This window comes from Trichosurus vulpecula, chromosome 3, assembly GCF_011100635.1.
Source record: "Trichosurus vulpecula isolate mTriVul1 chromosome 3, mTriVul1.pri, whole genome shotgun sequence".
Lineage (NCBI taxonomy): Eukaryota > Metazoa > Chordata > Mammalia > Diprotodontia > Phalangeridae > Trichosurus > Trichosurus vulpecula.
Window position 1 is genome coordinate 356216112 of NC_050575.1, and position 26698 is coordinate 356242809.

Genomic DNA, 26698 nt, shown 5'->3' on the forward strand with positions numbered 1-26698 from the left:
CATACATACGTACATACATATATACATATATGCATATGGATGAAATCAACTGTTTTAGTTGACTATTTCATTGGTGTTAGTGGGGGATTTTTGCATAGCAAATTGCTCATGCAAGTCAATCTGATGACAACCTTTAAGATGGACTAAAAATCAAATCAACTGTTTCTGGTTCAGCATTTTTTGTTATATAGGCTTACTCAATTGTGGAGACAAAAAGCAAAACAAAACACAACAGTTACTGTATAGCATTAATAGGCAAAATAAATATGTTTATGTGTTTAAGGGAAAAATCCCTGAAATTTACTCAGGAGCTCAAATGGATCCTTGGCCCAAAAAATATTACAGAACCACTGTCTGACAGAAACAGGTTTCACTGTCAAAAATGTTCTTATGTGGCCCTATACTTCCCCCCACCCCACTCCCACCCCAAGGCAAATGGCAACTTTGGAGCATGCCTGCTTGGAATACAGGGCTTTTTCCTCATTGATAAAACACCAACTGAATGATTGACATGTTAGCTACCCTAGTCATGGCACACTAGATTCTGAATTGGTTACTAATAATGGGTCCTTTTTTATCTTGTTTCTTCAGAAATTTTGTCTTATGTATCAGTAAATAGCTTGAGTTCCTGGTAAATGCATCCATTAGGTATCAGTTATCCTGGTGGCAAGACTTCTCAGCAAGATTCTTTATTAATGCCAGGTATTGGGATGAAAAATTCACCTTCTTCACTACTAAACCCCTGAGACAATCTCTTCCTATTCTCAAGATTTTTTAGCTCCTGATGGCTTGTTATTATTATTATTATTAGCAATAATAATAATGAAATTAATAATAGCATTATGTAGTGCTTTTAGATTTGCAAAGCGCTTTACATGTGGTATTTCATTTTCTCAGTCTCTCCCTCCTATTCTTGCGAACCCTATAATTCTGGTCTTACTATTTCTTCTCTGCTGCCTCTACACCTCTCTGAATGGCCAGCCCACGGCCCACCCCACATATTAGAAATGGGTGTCTACCTTGTTCTCCAGCGAGTTGAACACGTCTCTCATCTCGTTGATTTTTTCATGGAGCTGTTCTAGAGAGGTAATGATCCCTCCGTCCTGCCGCTGGAGCCGGGCTCCCACTGGAGGCAAGTTCGGGGAAGACATGTACTTCGTAGCCTAGGGCACCACAGAGGGCATCTTAGGCTCAAAAAAAAAAATGGAGGGGGTGTGTCTGGACTCTAGTTAGGGTTTTAGCTATTCCTGCTTCTCTGTTTGCTTTACTCTTTTAGCTTCCCAACATTTAAGGTGGATTCAGGTCAGTGGTTTCCAAACTTTTTTTTTGCACCAAGGATCCCTCATGCCTCAGATTAAATTTCATAGGCTCTCATTCGGTTTTTAGTACTTATTTTCCCTTCCCTTCTAGCAAGAGGTCTTCCCTCCTTTGTCAGGAGGCCAAGATGAGACAAACTCAGGGGACAAGGACAATGTCCCAGGGTATCTTGCAAAGCCACATGTGAACAGGATTGGATGACCGTAACAAAGAAGGCCAGGCAAATTCCCATGAAGCCAGAGCCCTAGGCAGTATTTCCAGAGGATAGCAGTTTACTTCCCCACAAATGGTGTCACTTACCACATGGGACACTAGGCAAATTGCCAGGCATTTTTACCTGGAAGGTGACCCCAGCAGCCCACCCGCTATCTAGGTCATTGATTTATGTTCTTCCTGTCTCAAGAACCCTTCAAAGGGCGGAACACAAAGCAAAGACTACCTTCTCCTTGCCAGAATCTCACTACCTTTAACCCAGGGATTCATTGGTTTGGTTTTTAAGGGGTGTGCATGTTGTGTGTGTGTGTGTATGTGTATGTATGTGTGTCTGTGTGTCTGTGTCTGTGTGTGTGTCAGAGAGAAGGACTGAAACAGCTAAGAATGTTTCCCAGATTCCTTTTCTCCATGCCCCATTTCTTGCCCCAAAAAGGAGCCAGTCCTTTAATTCTTTTCCTCGGGACTGCATTTTCATTCAGGGGTTCCTGAATGTCCACAGACCCCCAAGATGTCTGTTTATAGATTTCAGAGGGCTGTGAACTTGAATTGGAAAAAAAAAGTACATTTTTATTTTCACTAACCTATAACTGGAATGTATAATTTCCTTCAATTGTTTAAAAAACATTATTCTGAGAAAGGGGTCTGTAAGCCTTTACAAACCAGGATCCATGAAACAAAAAAAGATTAAGAACCCCTTCTATAACTGGTTTGAGACTTGGGGGCTTATAGCAAGACACTACTTGATTATGTACTTAATTAATTAAGGAAAACATTAAATTTGCACACACAAAAGAGTACCAAATCTTAAAAGTAAAAAGATAGCAAATCTGAGACCCATTGAACTCCAGATTTGCACCTTGACTATCAGTGTAACAGAACTCATCAAACATCAGTGACTGCTAGAAAAAGTATCCCTACATAAAAGGAACAGAAATTCTGATAGTGGCTCTAAGGCAGTGTTCCTCCGAGTTTTTCAATCAGTGATCCCGTGTGTTGCCTGACTGAATTTTGCAGGCCTTTCTCTGAGATTGTAACATTCCCAGAATACTCTAGTTTCTTATGTAATATGTCAGGGATCCTAGCTTGAATGTGATATACAAAATATGAGCTTTATTTTAAATGAATACTTATAATGAATTAAAATCTTTATCCTTCTAAAACAGATCAGATACTGTCCCAGGTAACCCTGAAAAACTATCTGTGTTCTTTCATTGTCCTGGAATCTTATTGCATCCATTATTGCTTGAAATAAGAGGAAATCTTTTTTTGTGTGTGGAAATAGAGCTCTCCATTATAATTATGTTTATTGTTAGCTGAATTTCATAGACTGCTAATAGTTGGAAAAAATCTCAGAGACCATCTAGTGAAACTTTCCTCTCAAAATGGAAATCTTTTTCTACTACATCACTGACAGATGTTCAGGGAGTTTCTGTTTCTGTACTCTTAATTGACAGGGAATCCATTTTATGGCCCGCGTCCCTCTAGGCCGGCTGTAGTCATTAGAAAGTTCTTCCCCAAAGTCTAGGCCAATCAGACACTGCCGTAGTGTGATGTTAATGTCTTTCTAGGAAAACATTCCTGCCTCCCCTAAGACCAGGTACTAGTGAGCCAGAGTGTACAAACTTTGACCCCTCAATAGTCCGGCAAGGTATGAGATGGGCATCTCTCCAGGATTTACATCTATATTTATAATAAAGCAAACTAGCAAGCTCACTCCCTCAAGTTATATTAAATCTAAAATCCATGGTATGGAGTGAAATGCATAGCTGATTTTTAAAGCTAACTTACTAATATCTGAGATTAGAGTACACACACAAAAATATGATCAGAGAAAAAAGTAAGCAAAGAAGGCTTTTTAGAAACTGGCGGGCAAATGAGGCATCAAGTTGGCAGTGAGTTCTGCTCACTCCCCTTTGCTATAGTGAATAGAAAAATGTTCAAAGGACCACACTAAGCTCACCCCGATCAGGTACAAAGTAAGAATCCTATTTATGTCATCTCTGCAGACATGCCAGTCTTCCTTTTCATATACGCTTAACCATAGTAGCTGACAGTCCCTACTTCCTTTTCCCTTAAAAAGTACCCTCCGTTTCCTGCTTGTAACTTCAATTCCAGCAGTATCACTTCGCTCTCAAAACCTTTTTTTAAACACTTCAGATCCCTAAACATAGGTAGCCAGACTCAATTATCCTTAATACATTACAAAAAATTAGGAATGAGCTTCAGTAGGAATAGACAAAATTATCTGGCCTAAGCAGAGATCCACTAGGCTCAGTGATAGATAAGGTAGTGAACTTGCTGAATGTACAGACTGTTTCATTTTGTCTTTATAGACCAGAATCTAGCACAGCGCCTGGCATACAGTTGGTACTCACTAAATGCTAATGGATAATGAGTGTACGATTCCCTCGTTGATAGTATGTTTGGATGCCAATGTTCTGAGGTGGTAGTAAAGCTGAATGGCCCCCAAAGGCAAGCCAATCAAATCCCCAAATGCCAGTTCAGTTTCTAGAAACAGTAGGCCTTAGCTACTCCCAGCCCACTCCTCAAAACCCAGGAAAATGTCTAATCCCTCTCTGGGCTGCCTGACCCTACCTGGCTATTTATTGCCACGTTCCTTAGAGTGATGTCTTTATTGAAGTACATCACTGTTTGGATTCAAGATCCAGGTATGTTGTGATTTATTTGCACATTTCTAAGATCATTATCCTAGAAACTTGCAAGAACTCCTTAAATTTGGGCTTATACCAACAGCATTCCTTAGTTCTCTGTTCATTATTTTCTTAGGTATTCTCATCGTCCATTTCAACAACTTGAACATCCATATTTCCAACCCTTATCTCTCTCCCAAATCTCAATCCCTCCTTATTTTCCACCTGGATGACAAGCCAGCACTCAGATTCTACATTTAGACTCAGCCAGATTATCCAAACCACACCTGAAGTTTTGTTCAGTTCTGGGTGTTCAGTGTAGGTGTGACTTGTACTTAACTTAACTTCAGCCTCTGTAGTTTTGAGATTATTCAGATTAATTCATTTGCAACTATTAGAGTGTGTCTTAATGAAATGGAATAATGCATTAAGCTAATACTCTTGCTCAAAATGGGCAGCTAGATAGCACAGTGGATAGAGCTCTGGGCCTGGAATCAGGAAGACCTGAGTCCAAGTCCAACCTCAGACACTTATTAGCTGTGTGACCCTGGATAAATCACTCTACCCTGTTTGCCTCAGTTTCAACAATTGTAAAAATGAGCTGGAGAAGGAAATGGCAAACCACTTCAGTATCTTTGTCAAGAAAATCCCAAATGGGGTCATGAAGAATTGAACATGACTGAATCAACTGAACAAAAAAGAAAAAAATTTAAAAGTAATATCTGAAAGTAAGTATGTATATAAAGAATATATGTATATGTATATGTACATATGGAATATATATATTCCTCTCCCTCCTTCCCACCCATCCCCCAGGCCTGGTTGTTAAACATTTACCACTATATCTCTGTTCTATAAACAATGCAGTAGAAGGCTTAGAGAGTGATGACCTCATCACCAGACAGGAGGCCTGGTGACTGTAGGCTATTAATAATAATAACTGGCATTTAAATAGTGCTTTAGGAATTGTGAACTGCTCCACCTCCATTATCTCGACTTTGAGCTTCACAACACCCCTGGGCACAGGACAGTTGTCTAAGCCTAGAGGAGACAGAAAGGAGAGGGAACTACAAAATTAACCACTCCCCTCTTTTTTTAACTTAGCTCTTTCCTTTGGCTTTCAGGATTCAGTAAGCATTCTTCTGATTCTTCTTATCACAGATTCAGAGCCAGCTGGGACCTTACAGGCCACCTAGACTATCCTCCTCCATCTACAATTAAGGAAACAGAAGCCCAGAAAATTTAAGTAACTTGCCAAGGTCAACCAGATAGGATTTGAACTCGGATCCTCCTCAGACCCTTCAATCCAAAATAAGTATTCTTTCCGCTGTACCTCTGCTCTTTCGTCTCCTTCACTGGATCTTCTTTTCCTTCTCCCTACTCCTTAAATATGGACTTAAACTAAGAGCGTTCCTTTCTCCTCTCTTCTTTACTCTTTAACCCCTCTTCCTTGACATTCTTATCTACTCCCACAATTTTCAGCTCAAGAGGAATAATATTTCCATCCCTGCCTTTGTCCTCAGCTTTGGTCCCTCGTTTCCCTACTGGACATTTCCACCTTTATATCACGCCAATATGTTCTTGTTGTTGTTGGTCAGTCACTTACAGTCGTGTCTGACTTTTCATGACCCCATCTGGGGTTTTCTTGGCAAAGATACTGGAGTGGTTTGCCATTTCCTTCTCCAGCTCATTTTACAAATGAGGAAACTGAGGCAAACAGGATTAAGTGACTTATCCAGAGTCACACAGCCAGTAAGTGTCTGAGGCTGGTTTTGAATTCAGGTCTTCCTGACTCCAGGCCCAGTGCTCCGTCTATTGCACAACCTAGCTGTCCCTGTATCATTCTAGCTAGAAGCAATCTCTTGCTTTGCTAGATTCTGATGCCACTTGTTGTCTGAATTATACATGTGGCACTTGTCATATACTGTCTTGCATTGGAACTCTAGGTATCTAGAATATCTTCCCCAAAAGACTGAAAGCCTCTAGAGTGCAGAGACAGTGTCTGAATATTTCTTTGTATTCTTGCACAGAGTTTTTCATGTATGAAATAGGCACTTGGTATTTACCTTATGAAAATGTAAGGTGAGGGAGTGATAAGGATCGACATTTTCTACTATCCAGTTTTGCCTAGTTCCAGCCCTGCAAGTAGACATTTCATGAAAGATCACAGACAACCCCAACTCTCCTGCCAGCTGGACCAGCCCCAAGTTGGGAACCTATGTTTTTGAGAAATAGTAAGAGAGTATGCAATAAAGAGAATCGTGTATTGTTTCTAGGAAAGCTTCATTTCTTCAACCCATCTAAAAGTGTGTCTATCCTAGGGAAAGGAGGACTGAGTTAATCTAGATGGCTTTTAAGTACAGAAAAATGTCTTTGTTTCATTCAATCAGGCAACATCCAACAAACATTTATTAAGTGTCTGGTATGCACAAAACTCTGTGCTAAGTATGATGGGAGATACAAAGATGAAATAAGACATAATTCCTGCCTTCAGGGGCTTACAGTCTAGTAAGGAAGCTAAAACACATGAGTATAAAAGGCCATAATAAGTGCCGAAGAGTGCCAACAATATTTTGGTGTCATTTTTACCTTGTAGTTGGGTGAGAATGGGGGTCAAAGAATGAAAGCAATTAGTGGCCAAATAAGCTATACATGCCAGAGACAAAATAAAAGATTTTCAATAGAATGACCTGTATTAATTACTCAGTTACTGATTAATCCAGTAACTTTAATTGGGAATTTATGTATTATTTGATAATCTTTTTAAAGGACTTTTTCACTTTTTTTGCTTTGTATCTCCAGAGCCTTGTACACAGTAGATGTTAAATAAATGTTTATTGAACTGAATAATCAAGAACTAATTTGCATATGGAATCACCAGAAAAAGAAAATTAGTTATCTTTACCTGGTAAATTTGCGTAGATGGGCTATTCACTGGCATAATCTCATTCTCTCCTGTAGGGATAAAGAATTTTAGTCAATTAAAAATTATTTACTCTGTGATGATCGTTTTAATATCTATGTATATGGAATGAGACAATTGGCAGGACACTCTACCCATTACTACATGACAATTTAACAAATGCCTCTGAATGGAATGAAATGATTCATGCTGCTCTAGGCATCTTGATGACTAAATCATAATCGACTAATACGCTGCATGGCTGAAACTGTGACCTGCCATCTTAAGGGAAGTTTCTCAGCCAGGGAACCTGGCTGTGACCTGCCATCTTCAGGGAAATTTCTCCACTGACTAGTGCTTATTTGGACACCATGTGGTCCCTCTCCTCTCATGCTCTACTACATTCCCTGAAATTGACTGAAATCTTGACTGACAAATAGATTGCAAAACCAGTGGGTCTGTCCCTTTCTTTTGCCTAACAAATCTTTGTCTTCTTTCTCCAATCTACTGTCCTTCTCTCTTTGCTTTGTTTTCTATCACTGTAACTCTGTCCAGATAATGAGTCTTCTCACCGTACTCCACTGCCCCCTGCAAAAACTAGCTAAGTGGAAAGGAAGATTCTCAACACTCAGGGAATGTGGGAAGCCAACAAAGATATTGGGAAGGGAGGGAGGGAGAAGGAACATGTTCTGGTGATAACGTGGACAAGAGGGGCATGATATGAAGAACAATGGGGATGGTGAGGGACAGGATAAGGTCTGAAAGCCCAAAAGTTCTATAAATACGACCTGCTTCTATTATCCTTGGGAAGCATAAAGACAGTTCTGTAACATATGCCTTCTCGAACTATTTCATCTATGAAAACAAGGCAACCCGTGCAAACCCTCCATTTAGTTTACCCTCTGTAGAATTGTATTAACAACCAGTTTGTAGCACAAAATACAGTTGTATAAGCCAGATAAGTGATGTTCAATTGTGGAGATGTATCCAGTGTCTTCTAAATACCATTCTGTTCTTGGGATTCAGCCTTGTTTAGAGTCATGCTGGCGCAAGTGAGCATTTCAGTTGGATCAGTCCTAATGTGATCGGCCCTTAAATTATCAGCTATATGGGCTCAACCTAAAACTAAGATCCCTGTGTAACTTAGACAATATCATAAGAGGTAGATACCCGTTTCTTCAAAAAGAAAATGTCTCTAATCAGATCCGGATAATTTGTAATTAAACTCTAATCCCAGCACAAATCTATTTAAGGAATATTTGGGCAAAATTCTTGACTTTTTTTCACAGGAGCACTCTACCTATTCAGAAACAATTATTGCCAAGAAAAGTATTACTGCTTGGTTTGAATCATACTAACAATATTTCCTGTTTATATGACACTCTTTAAGCATTTCAAAGTACTTTATTGTCATCATCTGATGACAATTATTATCTCCCCATTTTAGAGATGGCTACATAGCTGGAATGGTCATGACCTGTTCTGCTGGCACACATCTGAGCTATTTGTAAAGGTAGTACTAGATCACACATCTCTCAACTCCTGAGTAGAAAATAGAAAGTGGGAGAATTCTGACCTTGTTTTGTTTTTTCCATCTTGCCTGTGGCTTCCCTGAGTCCAGATGATGCTTTAGTATTGTATGGTCACCCCCATGATCAGGTCACGTCCCTCAGACTGGACCTATTAGTTGAAACCAACCATCAGTGACAACAGGAAAAATTTAGGGGGGAGTAGGGAGTGACCAAATTCACTTTATGAGTGATCTTTTCCAAATCTAACCAGCATTTGGGAATCTAAAAATGTTAATAATAGGATTGTAGACAAAGCTATCAGGATCCTTAAAGATCATCTAGTCCAAGCCTCTCGTTTTACAAATGAGGAAAGAAAGATCCAGAAAGGAGAAGGGATCTACCCAAGGTCAAACAGCCAATAGTAGCAGAATGAGGATTGGAACCCAGATCTCCTAACTTTAGATTCTATACGCTTTCTACTATACCATATTGCTTCTCCATTAAACTGAGTGAGATTGGAGAGTAAAAGGTATATATATTTGAAGATAGGGCTTAAGCACCAATTCAACAAGCATTTATTGATTAAAAACATTAAATACCTACTATACTCATTTTAGAGTTGGAAGGGACCTTAGAAATTATTTAATCCATTAATATTATAGATGAGTAAACTGAATTCCAAGAGACAGAGAGGCATAGTGGCTAAAGGTCCAACCTTGGAATTAGCAAGACCCAGATAAAAGTCCTGTCTACAGCACATACCAGCAGTGCGACCTAGACAAGTATGCCACTTAATCCCTAAATCAATCTGATCAATCAACAAACATTTATTAAGCTTCAAGCCTGTGTTGAATGATGAGAGCACAGAAATGAAAGTTAAACAGTCACTGCCCTGAAGGAACTTATTTACATCCTATCAGATGAGACATGTGTAGATAGATAGATAGACAGACAGACAGACAGATAGATAGATAGATGTAGAGGTAGATAGACATAGACATGGATAGATATATATGGATATGGATATATGTATGACATATCTATATATAGGGGAAGAGGAAAAAACTGCTAAGAAAATCAGGAAAAGCTTCATGTAGAAGGAGATGCTTGAGCTGAATCTTGAAGGAACCAAGGGATTCTAAGATTTGGTGGCAAAGAGGGAATGCATTCTTAAGACATAAGAAACAGCCAGTGCAAAAACATAAAGATGTCAGAATGCCATGTATAAGACATAGTAAAAAGGCCAGTTTGACTGAAATGTGGAAGGGAAGTAACATATAATAAGGCTAGAAAGGGATATTGGGGCCACGCTGTGAGGGGTTTTTCAATACTCCCAAAGAATCTACATTTACTTCTCAAGGCAACTGAGAACCACAAAAGCATATCAAATAGGTGAGTAACAATGTCAGACCTGTGATGCATCCATAAGGCAGATGGGCCCACATAGGTCATCGAAATGTTTAGATATGGCTCATGGATAATATGCATAAATATCTCTGGGATCTAACCCACCCACTCAAATATTGTTAGTCTTGAGATATGATATTTAGAGGCGTAAAAGAAAAACTGCTTCCCTGGTCACTCGCAAGGGTAAAAGTAACATGACTGATGTGGAAATGTTTTATATAATTGTACATGTATAGCCTATATCGGATTGCATGCCATACTGGGGGAGGGGAATGGGAGGAGGGGGGAAAATTTTGGAACTCAAAAGCTTATAAAAGTGAATGTTGAAAACCAAAAATTAATTAATTAGTGATTGATTTTTTTAAAGGGTAAAAGTAGCCCTTAGCTTACATTCACCTGTTTGACTCCTTCCCACTAAGAACTGGTTACACAAGTAGCAAATAAACTCATTTATCCAAGCCAATGGCAAACAGAAATTGGAAAAGTTCTACAGTTTAGAATATACCAGATAATACATGAGTAAATGAGCTCTTTAGCTGAGAGCAAAATGAAATCTACTCTACCCAAGAGAGAGTCCCTGATCTCATTCAAAGGAAAAATCTCCAAAGTCTCTAGGGAGGCAGCCTGGAAACCATGGACATGTTGAAGAGCTGGTTTCTCCTAAATGTCTACAGCTTCCAAGTCTTTCCTTTCCTCCCTGCAGTTCTCCCAAAGAGTCTCTGGAGCCAATTGTGCCCTTTACACATATATGCAGAATTACTTCAGCATTCTTTCCACCAGTCATGTCGTTACCCCTATACCAGATGAAAAACACCCTGGGTTAGTTAGAAGACTGGCTTAGAAGTGCATTAATTATCAATACATGGAGATAGGATTGCAGTGGGGAGAGGTTTAAGTAAAAGAGACTAAGAAGGCTACTGCAATATTCAGAATCAGAGCTACACTGGCAGCTGTAAAAGTAAAGAGCAGGTGACAGATGTGAGAGTGGCTGTGGAGGTAATTTGGCAACTGATTGGATATAGGGAGCGAACAAGAGTGAGGAGTCCAGGATAACCCCACAGTCACAAACCTGGGTGCCTGGAAAGATAGTGGTATCCTCAACACAAATAGGGCAGTTAGGAAGACAGATAGGCTTGAAGACTTGGGAGAGGAAAATGAATTATATTTTAGACATGTTGAGTTTAAGATGCCCATGTGCAAAATGGATGACTAGTAATGCAAGGTCCAGGCAGCCAGGTAGCAAAATGGTTAGAGCACTGGGCTTGGAATCAGGAAGACTCATCTTCATGAGTTCAAATCTTACCTCAGACACTTCCTAGCTGTGTGACCCTGGGCAAGTCACTTAACCCTCTTTGCCTTGGTTTCCTCGTCTATAAAATGAGCTGGAGAAGGAAATGGCAAACCACTCCATTATCTTTGCCAAGAAAACCCCAGAATAGGGTCACAGAAAGTTGGACATGAGTGAACAATAACACCAAATGCAAGATCACGCTTTAGGGAAGAGAGTGTCACCTGCACATAGAGGATAATAAAATGCAGAGGAGCTGATGAGATTCCCAAGTGAAAAAGAGGGCCCAAGACAAAGCTTCACTTAGCAAGGTATGTAAGGTAACCCTCTAAGATTATGAATTGCAGATAAATTGCCAATCTGCTTTATTGGAGGGAGTTTCTACACAGGATGTTCCCTATAGCAACAAAATGACTGGTTCAGACAAAAAAAATACAGATCCTTTCCCCGCCCACCACCAAAAAAATGGTAAAATCATATAAACAGTACTCTGTTCCTACCTTCCATTATCTTATAATCTAGCAGGAGAAAATGATAGATATTAATGTTTAAAGGAGACAGGACCTGGACCTATAATTTCATTTCCAGTCTACGAAACTCTACTAACATGAGTCAGTACCTTTTCTTGCAATTTACAATGTTGGAGTTGCCAAGAACACTGAGAAATTAAGTGGCTTGCCCAGATACAGGAGTACGTATCAGAAATGTGACTTGAATCCAGAGCTTTGTGACTTTAAGACCATTTACCTGGCCACTCTGCCAAGTGCCCTCTCAGGGCATATGAGGTTTAAACAGGGTGCTTTGAGATTCTAGAGAAGAAAGGCAAACGCTGCTTACTGAATAAGGTTAACTGCATTGAGTAACAAGTGCTTTAAGGATCTAAAGATCTCTGGTTCTGTTGCTATAGGTGCTCTTTTCATCAACACAGACTGCAGCCCCTGCGCACCCTCCCAGATGCCTTCATAGGCTACTGAAACCAAAAAGATGAATCACCCAGTCCCCAGCTTTGCTAATTTGGTTTAATGTGCCACAGTCTCTTTGGGGAAAAATACATTCTCTTCAAAGCCACATTTTACATATATTAAGAAGGAAAGATTAGAGTGCATATGGAAGCCAAAACTACCTTTTCTCTAAACCTTGTCTATTTTGTCCCTTATTCCACACCTGGCACAGTCTTTTTGCACACAGGTGGCATTCCATAAACATTGACTGCCATGGGTCTGGTACTTAGTAAGAGCAAACATGTATAAAGTGTTTTAAAGTTTACAAAGTGTTTGACATGTACTTTCTCATTTGAGCCTCAAGATAACTCTTAAGGGAGCAACTACAGGTATTATTATCACGCCCATTTACAGATGACGAAACAGTCTCCGGGAGTTTAAAGGAGTTGTCCATGGCCATATAGCTAAGGGAAAAAACACGCAAGAAATCTTCCTAGTTTATATGGGCAATAAAGTTCTGCAGTCTCACATTATTAAGACCTCAGTAAGCCCATATGTCTGCTGATTTTAAAAAGTTTTTTTTTAAATCTTTCATGATCGACAGAAGGCAAATAGGATAGATATTCTAGAAGAGAGAAAAACAATAGTAACTCTAACTTACAGAAAAGTAGAGTAGTTGGAACATAAACTCTTATTACCTAATAGTGTTCATGTGAATTTGGAGAGTAGAGAGGGAAATGATCTTTTTTCGCCATTAGACTACATGTTACATATGTCTTTATCATCTTATTTATATTCACACACTCAGCCCCCATCATGGTCCATGAATTTCCCTCATGCCCCATAGTGAATTCTTCTTTATCTTTTTCTAGGTCAACCCTGACTCTCTCTTCTCCTTCTAATAAGTGGTAGTCACTGCTTATCTCCTTCCACCATACTATTGTGGCATCTGCTCATTACTTCTTTATCTTCCCTTCTCCTCCCCTCCCCATGTTTTCTATCTTTCTCCATGGAAGCAGCCTCTATCCCTAAAGATAGCCCATACTAGACCCCCAGAGAGATATTATTACAGTTGGAACTTCAGACTGAAATTGAGAGGGTCTAGGGTCTCTTCTTAACTATAGATTGGTTTGACTCTAAGATGTTATTGCCTTTACCAATAATTTGTAGATAATGCAGAGCCCCATACATTGTATGTAGAAACTAACAAAGAGTCTAGAAAAAAAACATTTCTGTAGTAATGAAGGATTTTTACTGTTCCTTCCACATTCGCATTAATAGGAATATTATGTATAAGACAAAATGTTGGAGTTAGGAATGGGATGAGCAGTTTGCAACCATGATACAAAAATTGAGTTAAGCAGCATTCTATGCAGATCGAGTCCATGACCTTAACCTCATTATCACTGTGCTTTAACCAACTGAGGTTAAAATAAGAAATGATCTCACATTGAAGCAAAAAGAGATTTAGGTTAGGACAAGAGTGATACATGAAACAGACTACCAAGTGAGAAGTGGAATCGTCTTCCCTGGAGAACTCTAAAAATAGAATGCACGGCTAAATTGATTGTATGGTTTAGGGTCAAACTTGCACAGATGCCAAGGTTGAATTAGCTAATCTCTGAAGGTCATTTGTATCTCTGACATTCAATTTTGCTAGCTCCTAACCACCTCAAAAAGGTGATATAGGAGGCTGATGGTATTGTGAGAAGAGAGCTGGCTTTGGGGTTAGAGGCTTTGGGTCTGAATCATGATTCTGATGCACTGCATGCATGACTTTGGGTGAGTTACTTACACCTCTGTGCACCTCCATTTCCTTATCTATACAATTGAGGTTCCCAGGGCAAAGCCCAATTCACCCTGTCCTAGTTACAGCTGTATGAACACCATGCCTACTCAGAATCTATTCTTTTACTTATTATTCAATTACTATTTTAAATTTAAAAATTAAATTACTTATCATTAAATACTTAGATATTTATTATGATAGACTGAACAAATTTATATATTTTAGCTGGTAATTATCTTAAAATGCCATAAAGAAAGTGGTGATATTACAATGTTTTTCCTGGATAATATAACCAGATTCTTTATAAAGTCCATGAAAATTTCAATAACTATTCATTACAAAAAAATACTCCTTCTATTAGCTGACCCAGAACACACCAACTCACACAAACCCTTCACTATATGGACTGCCTATCAGTTATTCCTCACTCTCGCATACACACACAACCACAAATAGCAGGACTGTGGGAGACATTTCAGTTACTACTGTGACACAAAATGAAAGTTTGGTGCCTCTGGGAATAGAAATTAATTGAAAGCAGAGTTCAGTTAATTTCCATTTCAATGTTCTTTATTGAATGGGACTTAGTTGCACATTTTCAATTTAGTATAAAATGAGAACTTTTTAAGAGGGTGAGGAGATATTTCTCCCTGGGACTGAGGTAGTTCATCTGGGCAAATTCTGCCTACGTTCTGGAAGAGAAAATTCTACACAGCCTTTATTAGACAAATCGGTGATGGGGGGTAGGGAGGGCATGAGGTTTTTCTTTTTCTTATCAAAGTAGCCCCTAATTTCAGGAAGTGTGCCTAATTATGTACAAAAGTCAAGTTAACAGCTTCTTGTTAGAAAGTCTCAAATTGGTAACTTTCACTGATTCCGTTTATTAGGATTTCTTAAGCTACAAATCAAATGAAAAATAGACCAAACAGCCTGAAATTTCAAACCAGTAGGATCATAGATTTAGAGCTAAAAAGGGCTTTAGAGATCTTTTGATCCAACCTATTCATTTTATACACAAGAAAACTTAGGACACAGATGTCCTTGTCTGGAGTGTCTTGCCTGGAGTGATACAGTAAAGTAGAAGAGGCAAGATTTGAATACAGCTTCTTTGACTCTACAGCCAGTAACCTTTCTACTATACCATATTGCCTAGTATATTACTACTATTCTGCTCTTCTTAACCCCTTATACAAAAGAAGTTGCTTTTAAATCATTAAACTTCAGACTATATGATAGCCATTATTATTAGGACTTGAAGTCAGTGAGAAAAGATAGTTGAGAAATGCTACCTACAATCCAATAAAGATGTATATTTTGTTATCTGTGTCTTTCTGGAGGGAGGTCTAGGTTGTTTAAAAATTCATGTACCCATAGACATAACTAGTCATCACTGCATGTAGGACAAGTTCAATTGATGGAAGGGGGAGGGGAGCAGCATGGTAGCAGCAGAATGGACAACCTGATCATGGGTGCAGACATACAGAGAGTAGGGCTGATTCACTCCACAGAGAGCCTTAGCTCTCACAGTGGTTGGGGGAAAGGGATGAAATAGCTAACACGACTATGGGACCCCAGGAATGGTTGCACTGTGCTCCGTCAAAGGATCACAAAGTAAGATGTGGGATCTGCACTGTGAGGACAACGTGTGCTTCCCCTTCACACTACATCTAGATGTTGGCTTCCTGGGGCAAAGCCCAATTCACCCTGTCCTAGTTACAGCTGTGTGAACACCATGCTTTTCAGAGTTTCTTGGTCCTGGTCTCTGCATGGGGGATTTTTCAGCTAGATTTGACTTTCCTTCCCTACCACATCCTCCTCTCCCTTGGATCTGCCGGAGGGGGCTCCTGCTGATAATTCCATCTGGATCTGATTGAAAGTTCTCTTTGTCACACTGTGTGAGAGACAGACACACACAAAATAGACCTTGTATTTGGGATCAGGAAATGTGAAAAAAAGGCTGAATTGATTCTCTTCTTTCCTTTTGTACTAGGAGAAGAGGAAAATAGAAAAGAAGACACAGTATGGGCAGATGGGAGAAAGGAAAGAGGAGGGGCATTACAAAAGAACAACTCTCCTCACAATTCTTTTCCTTGTTTTGCAGAAATAAACAAAACCTGGTGCAGCTAAGTAGTTTGCCATTAGTTTTTCAGTAAGCATGTTAGGAGCTAAAAACACAGAGTGACCAGTACAATAACACTAGATTCCTCCTATGAACTATGATTCCTACAAGAGACAGGACACTTGTGGCACTCTAGAACGCCGTATCCTTGGGGTGTGCTTTTATTAGGTACCTTGTGAAATAGACCAGCAGTCACCGAAGCCTATTTTGGGGTAGGAAGGAAAACCAGGTTACTGCTGCCTGTCCTGAGAGAATTTTATAACTAATTCAGCTAAAGTCCTATTCAATTAGGTTCAGCCTTTGGCACTCTCTAAATTGAAATGGACCACTTACTATCTACTCGAAAGGAAAATAATGTGAAATACAAAATCCAGCCATGGTACTTTGAAATGAGTATGAATTTCCCCAAGTATATCCACCTCCCTGTTAAGAACCTTTTAACAAAGACCCTTGTAGAAAGGAAAAATGCAGATCAATCCTAACTGATCTCTCAACACCCCTGCATGAGTAGTACTATTTTCCTGTTCAAAGAAATCATTCTTTCTGCCCGTTTCTTGAAATACACCTACATTTTTGCTCACTCAGTTCTCCATACCTTAACAGTTCATCTTCTCCTCTCTCCTTATCAAAATCCATTTTTATTTGAAATCAGAGGATCTGGGTTCAAATACCAACTCTGTTCCTTACTACCTTTGGGCAAGTCATACAATCTCCCTAGGTCTCAGGTTGCTCATCTATAAAATGAGGGTGTCAGATTAAAACCTAATCACTGAGCTCCCTTCCAGCTGGGGATAGATACTTCAAAACCTAGGCCATGTCCCCCTCCCTCCCCACTGCAGCCCACAATGATCTCCCCCCTCCACTGAACTCCTAAAGCAATTTGTCTTTACTTTTATTTGGCATCATATATCTTTTCATGTGTGGCTTTGTTTCATACACAGAATCACAGAACCTCAGAGTTTAAACGGACCTTCAGAGGACCATCTACTCCACCCCATACCTGGCCCAGAAACCCTTCTTCCCATATCCCCAGCAAGTGGACATCCAGGTTTTGCTTAAAGACCTCTAGGGAGGAAGGGGAATCCACTGTCTTCTAAGAGAGCTCATTCCTCTTTTTTGGATAGCTTTAATTGTTAGGAAGTTCTCCTATACCTCAAGCCTAAAGCTTCTCAATCAGCCCTCTGGGGTCAAATCCAGTATCTTTTCTGCATGCTAACCTTCAAATACTGGAAGAAAACATGGCAGCCTCCCTCAAGTCTTTTTTCCCAGCTACACAGTCCCAGTCCCTCCAATTACTGCTCCTATGGTATGATCAATGGACACGACCATAGCTCTTCACCGTGAGAGTCACCTGCATCTGGATGTGCTCCAGCTTAATAACCTCTTCCCAAATAAATTATGAATCCCTTCAAAGCAGAAATAATATGTATTAAATGCCTACTGTGTACAGAACACTGTTAGATGCCAGGACAGTACTGTACATAGTACAGTGCCAGGTAGAAGAGCCTCAGTGGGGGAGCTGGTTGCTGGTGCAGTGGATAGAGCCCAGGAGTCAGGAAGACCTGAGTTCCAATCCAGGCACTTGCTGGCTGTGTGGCCCTGGGCATCTCTGTCTGCCTCAGTTTCCTCATCTGTAAAATGGGGAGGATAACAGCCCCCACCTCCCTCCCTTATTGTAAGGATCAAATGAGGTAATATTTGTAAAGCTTTTTATAAACTTTAAAGTGCAACCTAAGGGCTGGCTATTATCAGAAATGCCTATTGAAGACCTGAATGATGGCAAACCAGTTCCCAGTGACCAGATCTGCACACAGCCCAGAAAAGGGCACTCAACCTTGACAAATATGGGTCAGGAACTCTTCCCCCCCCACACCACCAAGGGTTGGGATTATTTGTTTGTTTGTTTGTTTGCTTGTTTGTTTTAGGTGAGGAGGCATCTGCTGTTCTGTTCTAGACAGCTAGGGGGTGGAGTGAGCAGAGTGCAGTGGGGCGTAGAGCCAGGAAGACTCAAGTTCAAATCTAGCTTCAGACAGTTCCTAGCAGCGTGAACCTGGCCAAGTCACTGCCTGCCTCAGTCCTTCAAATGTAAAATGGGAATAATTATAGCATCTTCCTCCCAGAGTTGTTCTGAGTTTCATAGGCGATGATATTTGTAGAGAAGACAGGAATAAAGCATTTATATGGTGCCTCTGATGAGTCAAAGCTATAGTTTTTCCAGTAGTAATGCATGGCTGTGAGAGCTGGATTGTAAGGAAAGCTGAGCACCGCAGAATTGATACTTTTGAATTGTGGTGTTGGGAGAAGACTTTTGAGAGTCCCTTGGACAGCAAGGAGGTCAAATCAATGAATACTTAAGTCAATTTAGGGAAGGGAAGGTGAAGCTTAAATACTTGGGCCATGTGATGAGTGCATGGGACTCTTGTGAAAAGATCTAGATGTTGGGAAAGATTGAAGGCAAAAGGAAAAGGGGACAGCAGAGAATGAGATGAATAGATAGTGTCATGGATGCAATGATCATGAGCTTGGACAGACTTTGAGTGATGGTAGCAGGTAGAAGGGTCTGGTGGGCTTTGATCCATGGGCTCATGAAGAGTCAGACATAAATGAACAACTGAACAGCAACAAAATGTTCCAGGTGCTTTTATAAATACTGTCTCCTTTATAACTATTATCTCCCACCTCCCCTATCTTCCTGACTTGATATGGTCTGGAATCAACACATTCCTCAGCTGGGTTCTACCTTCTTCAGAAAAGCCCATTCACTTGCACCCTCTACACTCTCTTCTGACCCTCCCCCCAAATAACAGTAGTAACAGCTAGCATTCATATAGGGTGTACTATGTGAAAGACACTGTGCTAAGCACTTAACACATGTTATCAAGTTTCTGGGCATTCCTCATACAGTTGTGCAGGACAGTAGATTATACTGTACCTATCTTACCTAGCAACTCCCCCTGGACTGGCCCTTTACAAACCCCCTATGACCTAAAACCCTATTCTTCTGGAACCCTTCCCTTTCTGTGGACCCTGGAAGCCCTACTATGATTTTTGCCCAGCATAAGGCATTACCATGAGTGAATGAAGGATTTATTAAGCACTTACTATAGGCAGAGCCCTGAGGATACAAATAGAAGAGACAGGCTCTGCTATTAAGGAATCCACTTTCTAACAAGGAAGACAACACAAACTTTCACTAGGGCTCCCATTCTTTCTGAGCAGGGAGTTGTTTCTTTACCAAAGCTGTAGGATTTTCCTTCCTCCTGAGAACCCTCATGGTACAGTGGGATTTGGAGTCAGCCTAGCTTCAGAACTCACCTCTCTTCCTTAATCCGGTGATATTTATTTTGTTTTTGGCCTTTAAAATGTATAAGAAACCAAAATTTTGAAGAGCAGCTAGACTGGACCAAATATACATGGAGGACCTCTGTGCTAGAAGGGGCACCAAGGGTGTTGAGAAATCAATTCTCAATATATTTGAAAGAAAGAAGAATATGAAACGGGGGTGGGGGGAGGAATTGGACCTTACTATTACTCCCCCCTCCCAAAAAAGAAAATATTAGCAATTACTGACCTATATACATACTTTCCTGTTTCTACTAAATTTGGGAATAATTTTTGCGCATCTTGCTGAACAAGCATGTTTTCACCAGTGATATTTCACAGTAGACTGCTTCTGTGTGTCCATGTGTGTATAAAAGCATGGTTTAATTAAAATGTCTAAACAGTAATTAAAGTATATGATCCTTACTCTGCAAGCTTTTAGAAGAAACAGACATGGAGGTATAATTTGATAGTTTTTTTATAGTTTTTTTAATAGTTTTATTACCTATGGTACCATTTTGTATAATGTAGCTTTTCCTGCTTAGCGCAACCATATCTATTTTCACTGTTTTCTTGAGCAGACCACATCTTTACTGTAAATACAATTAACTGAACTGTGTAGACAAACACAAGAACCCACTGTGTTTATTACTATTTTTTAAAAGCATTTAATTTAATAAAATGCTGCTTTAAAGGCTCACCTCCAACAAAATGTCTTTCATGAGCATGTTAAAAAGTACATAAGGTTTCTTGAAAAATGAAACAACAAAGAAAACTTTCTTTGACCACTCCCTAATTATTAATACCAAGTGACACTTGAAACTGAGAGACATAGTCTCCAAAGTTGTTTGTCATTGTCATGAAGAAGGTCTATCACATATTCAAATCAAACAAGGTTTCCCCATAGATGGTAAGATCCTCCAGACAGTCCTGTTTGGAGATGATTCAGTGCTGATTGTATCAAACCCTGGAATATTACAGAGCCTTCTGAATGAGATCTTGACCAAACTATCCATGTAGGAAATAAAAAAAGTGGATGATAAATGCTTATTACTCTGGCTATGATATGCACTTGGGTCGATGGCTCATAAACCTGGGCCATCAGGACATTTATCTTGGACCGACACACTGACAAAGAACTGGGCTGAAAATTAAATAGGAGGAAAGTAGGCTATACCTCATTTGAGAAATCACATAGTGCTTTCTCATCATCCCAAGCTTCTCTCTGAAGCAAAGATCCATCTTTTACCATCAGTGATGCTCCAGTGATGCTATGTGGCTATTGTTCACAAGAATGTTCAAATAATTAAAATAGTGGGTCACCCAAAGGCCGTTGGAGAGATACAGGGCAAGCCTAAGTAGGCTGCAGCCCTACCAACAGATTTTACAAGATAAGGGTATAATGAGAGAGATGTAGGACTGGATGAGGAAGTGAGGTGTTCTCACTCAGCAAGAATGCAATTGTAACCTATAGATAGCCTGTTTGTCCTTTTGGTACTCACAAAACATCAAGAAAGCTAGAGCATGTTAGGTGGATGCCCTGTAGTAATTTGATGGGAGGACATGGAAGACAGTTGCATAGGATGAGAAGATGTGGGTGGCTTTTGATGGAGGGAATGTGAATGAAATATGAATAAGACCATAGATCTGTATCTTTATCAAAATAAAATGTTTGACCTACAATTACTGATTTTTATATAATATACTCTTGCCAACTAGATTGTGAGTTCCCTAAGACATTAGGCCTGCTTTATTACTGTTATTGGGAAGGTAACCCCTGAAGTACCTAGTGCCTTGCATGTAGTTTTTATTGTTGTTGTCCTACTCTTTGTGACCCCATTCAGGGTTTTCTTGGCAAAGATACTGCAGTGGTTTGTCATTTCTTTCTCCAGCTCATTTTACAGATGAGGAAACTGAGGCAAACAGGGTGAAGAGACTTGCCCAGGGTCACACAGCCAGTAAGTGTCTGAGGTCATATTTGAACTCAGGAAGATGAGTCTTCCTGACTCCAGGCCCAGCACTCCATCCAATGCACCACCAAGCTGCCCCCTTGCATGCAGTAGGAGTTCAATAAATGCTTACTGCTGATATGCATCATCATGCTGGAAATGAGCCTGGCTGGACATTGGCAGTGACAACAATTTGACAAAACAGTTCCTGATTTTTTTCTTTGCTCAGAGTATAAAATTATTCTTTGCCATGAGTAATCAGGGTATGCAATGGGGAGAATGGGGAAACTGGATTGCAAGTTCCATACAATTCATGGCCCATCTAGAGAAATTCGAGGCTGGGGCAATATGGGAATTTGTTTTACTTGAGTATTCATGTTTGTTACATGGCTTTGTTTTTCTTTTTTTCTTTTCCAGAGAGAATTGGAAACAAATATTTAAATAAATGAAAATGGAGGGAAGAACAAAAGGAAGGTCAGAAAGAAACTCAAGCAGGACAGCTTTGAAAGATACAGGTTGAACTTATACTTAAAATTCATACAGTTTCATGTACTATTCTTTTTTCTGTTCTGTGTTTATGGAAATACCCATTTTATTAGGTATTTATTCAATTCAAAATTTTTAAAGAGAAACTCAAGTCTCTGAGAACCACTAGTTTAATGTGTGGAATCTTGGGATAAGAGCTGGTACTTCAAATCCATCAGATGGTAAGCTCCTTGAGGGGAAGGACTGCCTTTTTACCTTCTTTTATTTGAAGTACTTAGGGCAGCTAGTTGGTATAGTGTAAAGCACGGGGCTTGGAATCAGGAAGAATTCAAATCTGGCTTCAGACACTTACTAGTCGTGTGACCCTGGGCAAATCACTTCACCCCGTTTGCCTCAGTCTCATCTGTAAAATGAGCTGGAGAAGGAAATGGCAAACCACTCCAGCATCTTGACCAAGAAAATGGGGTCAAGAAGAGTCAGACTCACCTGAGCAAGAAAATTCCCCCGTGCTTAGCATAGCCTAGCTCTTAGTAGACATTTGATTGGTTGATTGATTTTATAGATAAGGAAACTGAGGTCAGAAGTGCCCAAGTCTCACAAGCACTAAACAGCGGAGCTGAAGAGTATGAACTTCATCCTTCTGATTCCAAATCCAGTGGAATTCAGCTTTGTTCTGTATTCTCCCAACTCAAGTCCCATAACCCTCAATGGGACAGATACACAATTTCCTTGATGTGGCGATAATCCCTGGACTGAGTTAGGTGCTTGTCAAGGTGAACACCTTGTTAACCAAATGAATATTCAAGAAAAAGTCTTTTGTGGAGGGATCATTGATAATATCTCTTGATAACTTGTGAACTCCTGGAGCACCTGGAGAGAGCAAAAGAGAGAGGGACCACATATGGGTGGATTCTGGTAGCTGGAGAGGGCCCCTGGACCTTGGGGTAGAATTATAATGCTGTTGATCGGGAGATGTGATTGGGTGGCCTCTCTGTCGGGTTTAGTGCATCAGAAAGTTATACAGACGGAAGGTAGGGCTAAAAAGGGTGGCTGTTAGGGTGGGAGGGTGCTTTGCTTTTGTTGGAGAAGACTCAGGATAAGGGAAAGATTCCATCCTTCAATCTGTGTGTGTGTGTTTGTGTGTGTGTGTGTGTGTGTGTGTGTGTGTGTCTTCGTTGTTCAGTCATTTCAGGTGTGTCCAACTCTTCCTGGCCCCATTTGGGGTTTCTTGGCAAAGTTACTGGAGTGGTTTGCCATTTCCTTCTCCAGCTCATTTTACAGATTAGGACACTGAGGCAAACAGGGTTAAGTGATTTGCCCAGGTTCACAGCTAATGAACATCTTAACTCTCAAGTTTGAACCCAGGCCTTCTTGATTCTATGCACTATGGCGCCACCTAGCTGCCCATGTGTGTATATAGGGGACTAGAGATTCCTTGAGGATAGACTTTTGGAACACCTTGGGCATGTCTGTGTCTATGTATGTATGTATGTATGTATGTATGTATACATGTATGTTTGACGGTCCTTTGGGAAGGAGAGTTCACACAATCATAGGATCACAGATCCAGATCTGGGATCCACCCTCGAAGTTATCTTTTCCAGCCCCTTCATGTCGCAGATGGGAAATGAACCCAGAGTAGTGAAATGACTTGACCAGAGTCATACTGGTAGTAAATGCAGAGCTGGGATCTAAACTCGAGTCCTATCTTGATGAGCTCAGTTGCAAGTCCTTTCTGTCTCTGTCTTTGTAGAGTTTATTATTTGGAGTTTTGTCAATTAAATTAAACCTGTATTATTAGACTAAATGTTTGCATGAGAGTTGAGGGTCCTTTTCCCTTTTGGGGGTGATCTAGACATTAACTAGATTCTGATATTTCCAAGGGAAACCCTAGGTAAGAGCATGAATTAAAAAGAGATTTAAAATCCCAAAATTGAACTTGGTCTAAAATTCATCACCTGAACTTAGATAGTCTGGTCCTCCAACAGGAAACCTATAGTCAATCCTTCATTAGGCCTTGACTTGTAGCCTTTCCCAGTTGGTAGAACCTGCCATAGTTTGCGTTCTAGAATAACCTTCCGGAACGCAAAGTCAGCTCTACACTCCAATGAGTGATTGGAATGGGACTCTAAGGGAGGAAATTTGATATTATGGAATATAAATGTATACAATAAGCATAATGAAGCTTATACTTAATGGATCTAAGCAGAGGGTTTCAGTTGTAGTGAAGTCTTGGAGTTAGTATGAGTGCCTGATTGTGTGGGGGGGAATGTGGGAGGGTTCCAAAGATGACTAAAAAAAATAGTATACAATTTGGTAGTTTGGTATTGAATTCTTTCTTATGTTTTATTTTTCATTAAAGACAGGATCAGCCCTAGCCAAAATACCATTTCCCACCCCCCATCAGCACCTACTTTAAATACCTAGCTCTCTACAGCCTTCCAACTTCCTCCCTCGCCCTCCCCTACTCCTAGAGCATCTTCCTCAGTGACCCCATGCCTTTATGCCAAATGTATTTGGGGCTTCATGTCCCAGGCCTAAGACCCAGGGCTGGGAGCGGGGGATGTCTACTGACCTCTTGGGTTCAATGCAAGGAGTTCACCTTTGCAATGAGGAGCAGACAGCCACAACATGGGGCATAGGATCACAGTGTCAGAAGGTACTTGAGATATCACCTATTTCCGTTGAAATCACTTCGTGTACACTTCATATTTACTTGTGTGGAGGGTGTTTTTTCCTCTGATAAAATGTAAGCTCCTTCAAGGAGCCAGCTGATTTATTTTTTATTTTTTTTGTCACTGTATCTCCAGTGTGTAGTCCAATTTTTTTTTTTACTAGACCTGTGATTTCATGAATGTAAGGAATGTCTAATGAGATAACTTCCTCTACCCAGGCAGATCTGCACCCTTTCTACAATTTAGAGTCTTACAGAATGGCCTGAAATACCCAACGTGCAATGGCTTGCCCTGCCCCACGTAGCTACTGCACAGGCCCAAACCTCAAACTTGCACCACCACGCGGCCATGCTGCCTAGTAGGCTTTTAATAAATGCTTGCTGGGACGGCCCTGGGAGCAGGGGCTGTGGCAGTGAGTGGGGACCGAGTTTCGGCCGCTGCAGAACTGACAAGAAGGTGTTTTGTTAAAATTCCTGTGGAAACAAAATATAATTTCATAAGGAGATAATGGATGGAGAAGAGAAAACATACGGCGGGTGTGAGGGCCCAGATGCTATGTATGTGAAATTGATATCTTCCGATTGTCATGAATTTATTGTGAAAAGGGATCTTGCTTTAACATCAGGAACAATAAAAGCCATGTTAAGTGGCCCGGGTCAGTTTGCTGAAAATGAGACCAATGAGGTTAATTTCAGAGAAATTCCATCACATGTGCTATCAAAAGAATGCACATATTTTACCTAAGAGGTTCACTACACTAACAGCTCTACGGAGATTCCTGAATTTCCAATTGCACCTGAAATTGCACAGGAATTGCTGAGGGCTGCAAACTTCCTAGATTGTTAAATAAAATAAATTACAATAAACTGTTAACTTTTTCAGTATTTAAAAAAAATAAATGCTTGTTGATTAAAGAATTGAGGTCCAGAAAGAGGAAATTATTTTCTCCCAATAATCCAGATTTATTGGACAAATCAAAATATGCTGGAAACCCAGAATTGAATTTCACATGTAAAACGGCATCATTACTGTTATTGTTTTGTCGTTTTCTGTCCTGTCCAACTCTTTATGACGCTGTTTGAAGTTTTCTTGGCAAAGATACTGGAGCCCTTTGCCATTTCCTTCTCCAGCTCATTTTACAGATGAGGAAACTGAGGCAAACAGGGTTAAGTGACTTGCCCAGGGTCACACAGCTAGTAAGTGTCTGAGACCGAATTTGAACTAAGGAAGATGAGTCTTCCTGACTCCAGGCCCAGCACTCTATCCACTGTGCCACCTAGTTGCCCACACAAAACAACATAGTGATTTTTTAAAAATATAAACCCCCCCCCTTGAGAAACAAAAAACAAATTTTAAAATTAGGTAAAACTTTGCTGGTGGAATTCAGTCACTCTTAACAGGCAGAGAAAATATGGTTATTTCATCTAGGAAGCCCACTGGGAACAGAGGGATGGGAAAAGGTGGCAGCTTGAAACCTAGGCATTCAGATACCTCTTGGCAGGAGTTCTTAACCTTTTCCTATGTCATAATGTGAGGTGAGGCCTTTGGATCTTGCTCAGAATAATGTTTTTAAATGCATAAAATACATAAGATTTCAAAGGAAACCAACTACAAGGAGGAGGTGAGAGCCTGCCCCCGGATGATGGCCATGTCCAAGGAGGGAAGAAGGTATATTAGAGAGATATTACAGATTAAATTGACAAGACTTGGCAACAGATTTACGTGGAGGGATGGGATGGTAAAAACGAGTAAGGATTCTAGGAGAGCACTTATTGAAATATTTTAAAAGCAAGTCCACAGGTCTCAGGTTAAGAATCGTGCCTAGGGCCTACTTCTCTCTGTCAGGCAGTCAACAAGCCTTAATTAGCACAAAGGATACTTTGTGCCAGGCGCAACGCTTAAACACTGGGGCTACAAGAAAGGCAAAAATAGTCCCTGCCCTCAAGGAGCTCACATTTTAATGGAGGATAAAATGTGGGAAAAACCCAGTCCATGCAAGATATATACAGTAACAATGGAAGGCAACCTCAGAAGAAAGGCACTAGCAGTGGAGAAGACTGGGAAAGACCTCCAGCAGGTAGGAATTGAGGAAGCCAGAGAATCCAGGTGGGAGGGAAGAGAAAGAGCAT

At 40.3% G+C, this 26698-nt stretch overlaps 1 protein-coding gene and 1 pseudogene across 1 annotated transcript in view; one reads left to right on the forward strand and one right to left on the reverse strand.

Moving 5' to 3' along the window:
- ARHGEF33 (Rho guanine nucleotide exchange factor 33) overlaps positions 1–7122 on the reverse strand; it is a 56753-nt gene extending 49631 nt beyond the window's left edge. Inside the window, exons 1-2 of the mRNA XM_036748264.1 lie at positions 7087–7122; positions 1020–1163 (exon numbers count right to left, since the gene is read on the reverse strand). Of these exons, the coding sequence (XP_036604159.1) occupies positions 1020–1163; positions 7087–7122 (180 nt within the window). The remainder of the gene's footprint in view (positions 1–1019; positions 1164–7086) is intronic.
- Positions 7123–25076: 17954 nt separating this feature from the next.
- LOC118844811 lies at positions 25077–25415 on the forward strand (annotated as a pseudogene).
- The last annotated feature ends 1283 nt before the right edge of the window (positions 25416–26698 follow it).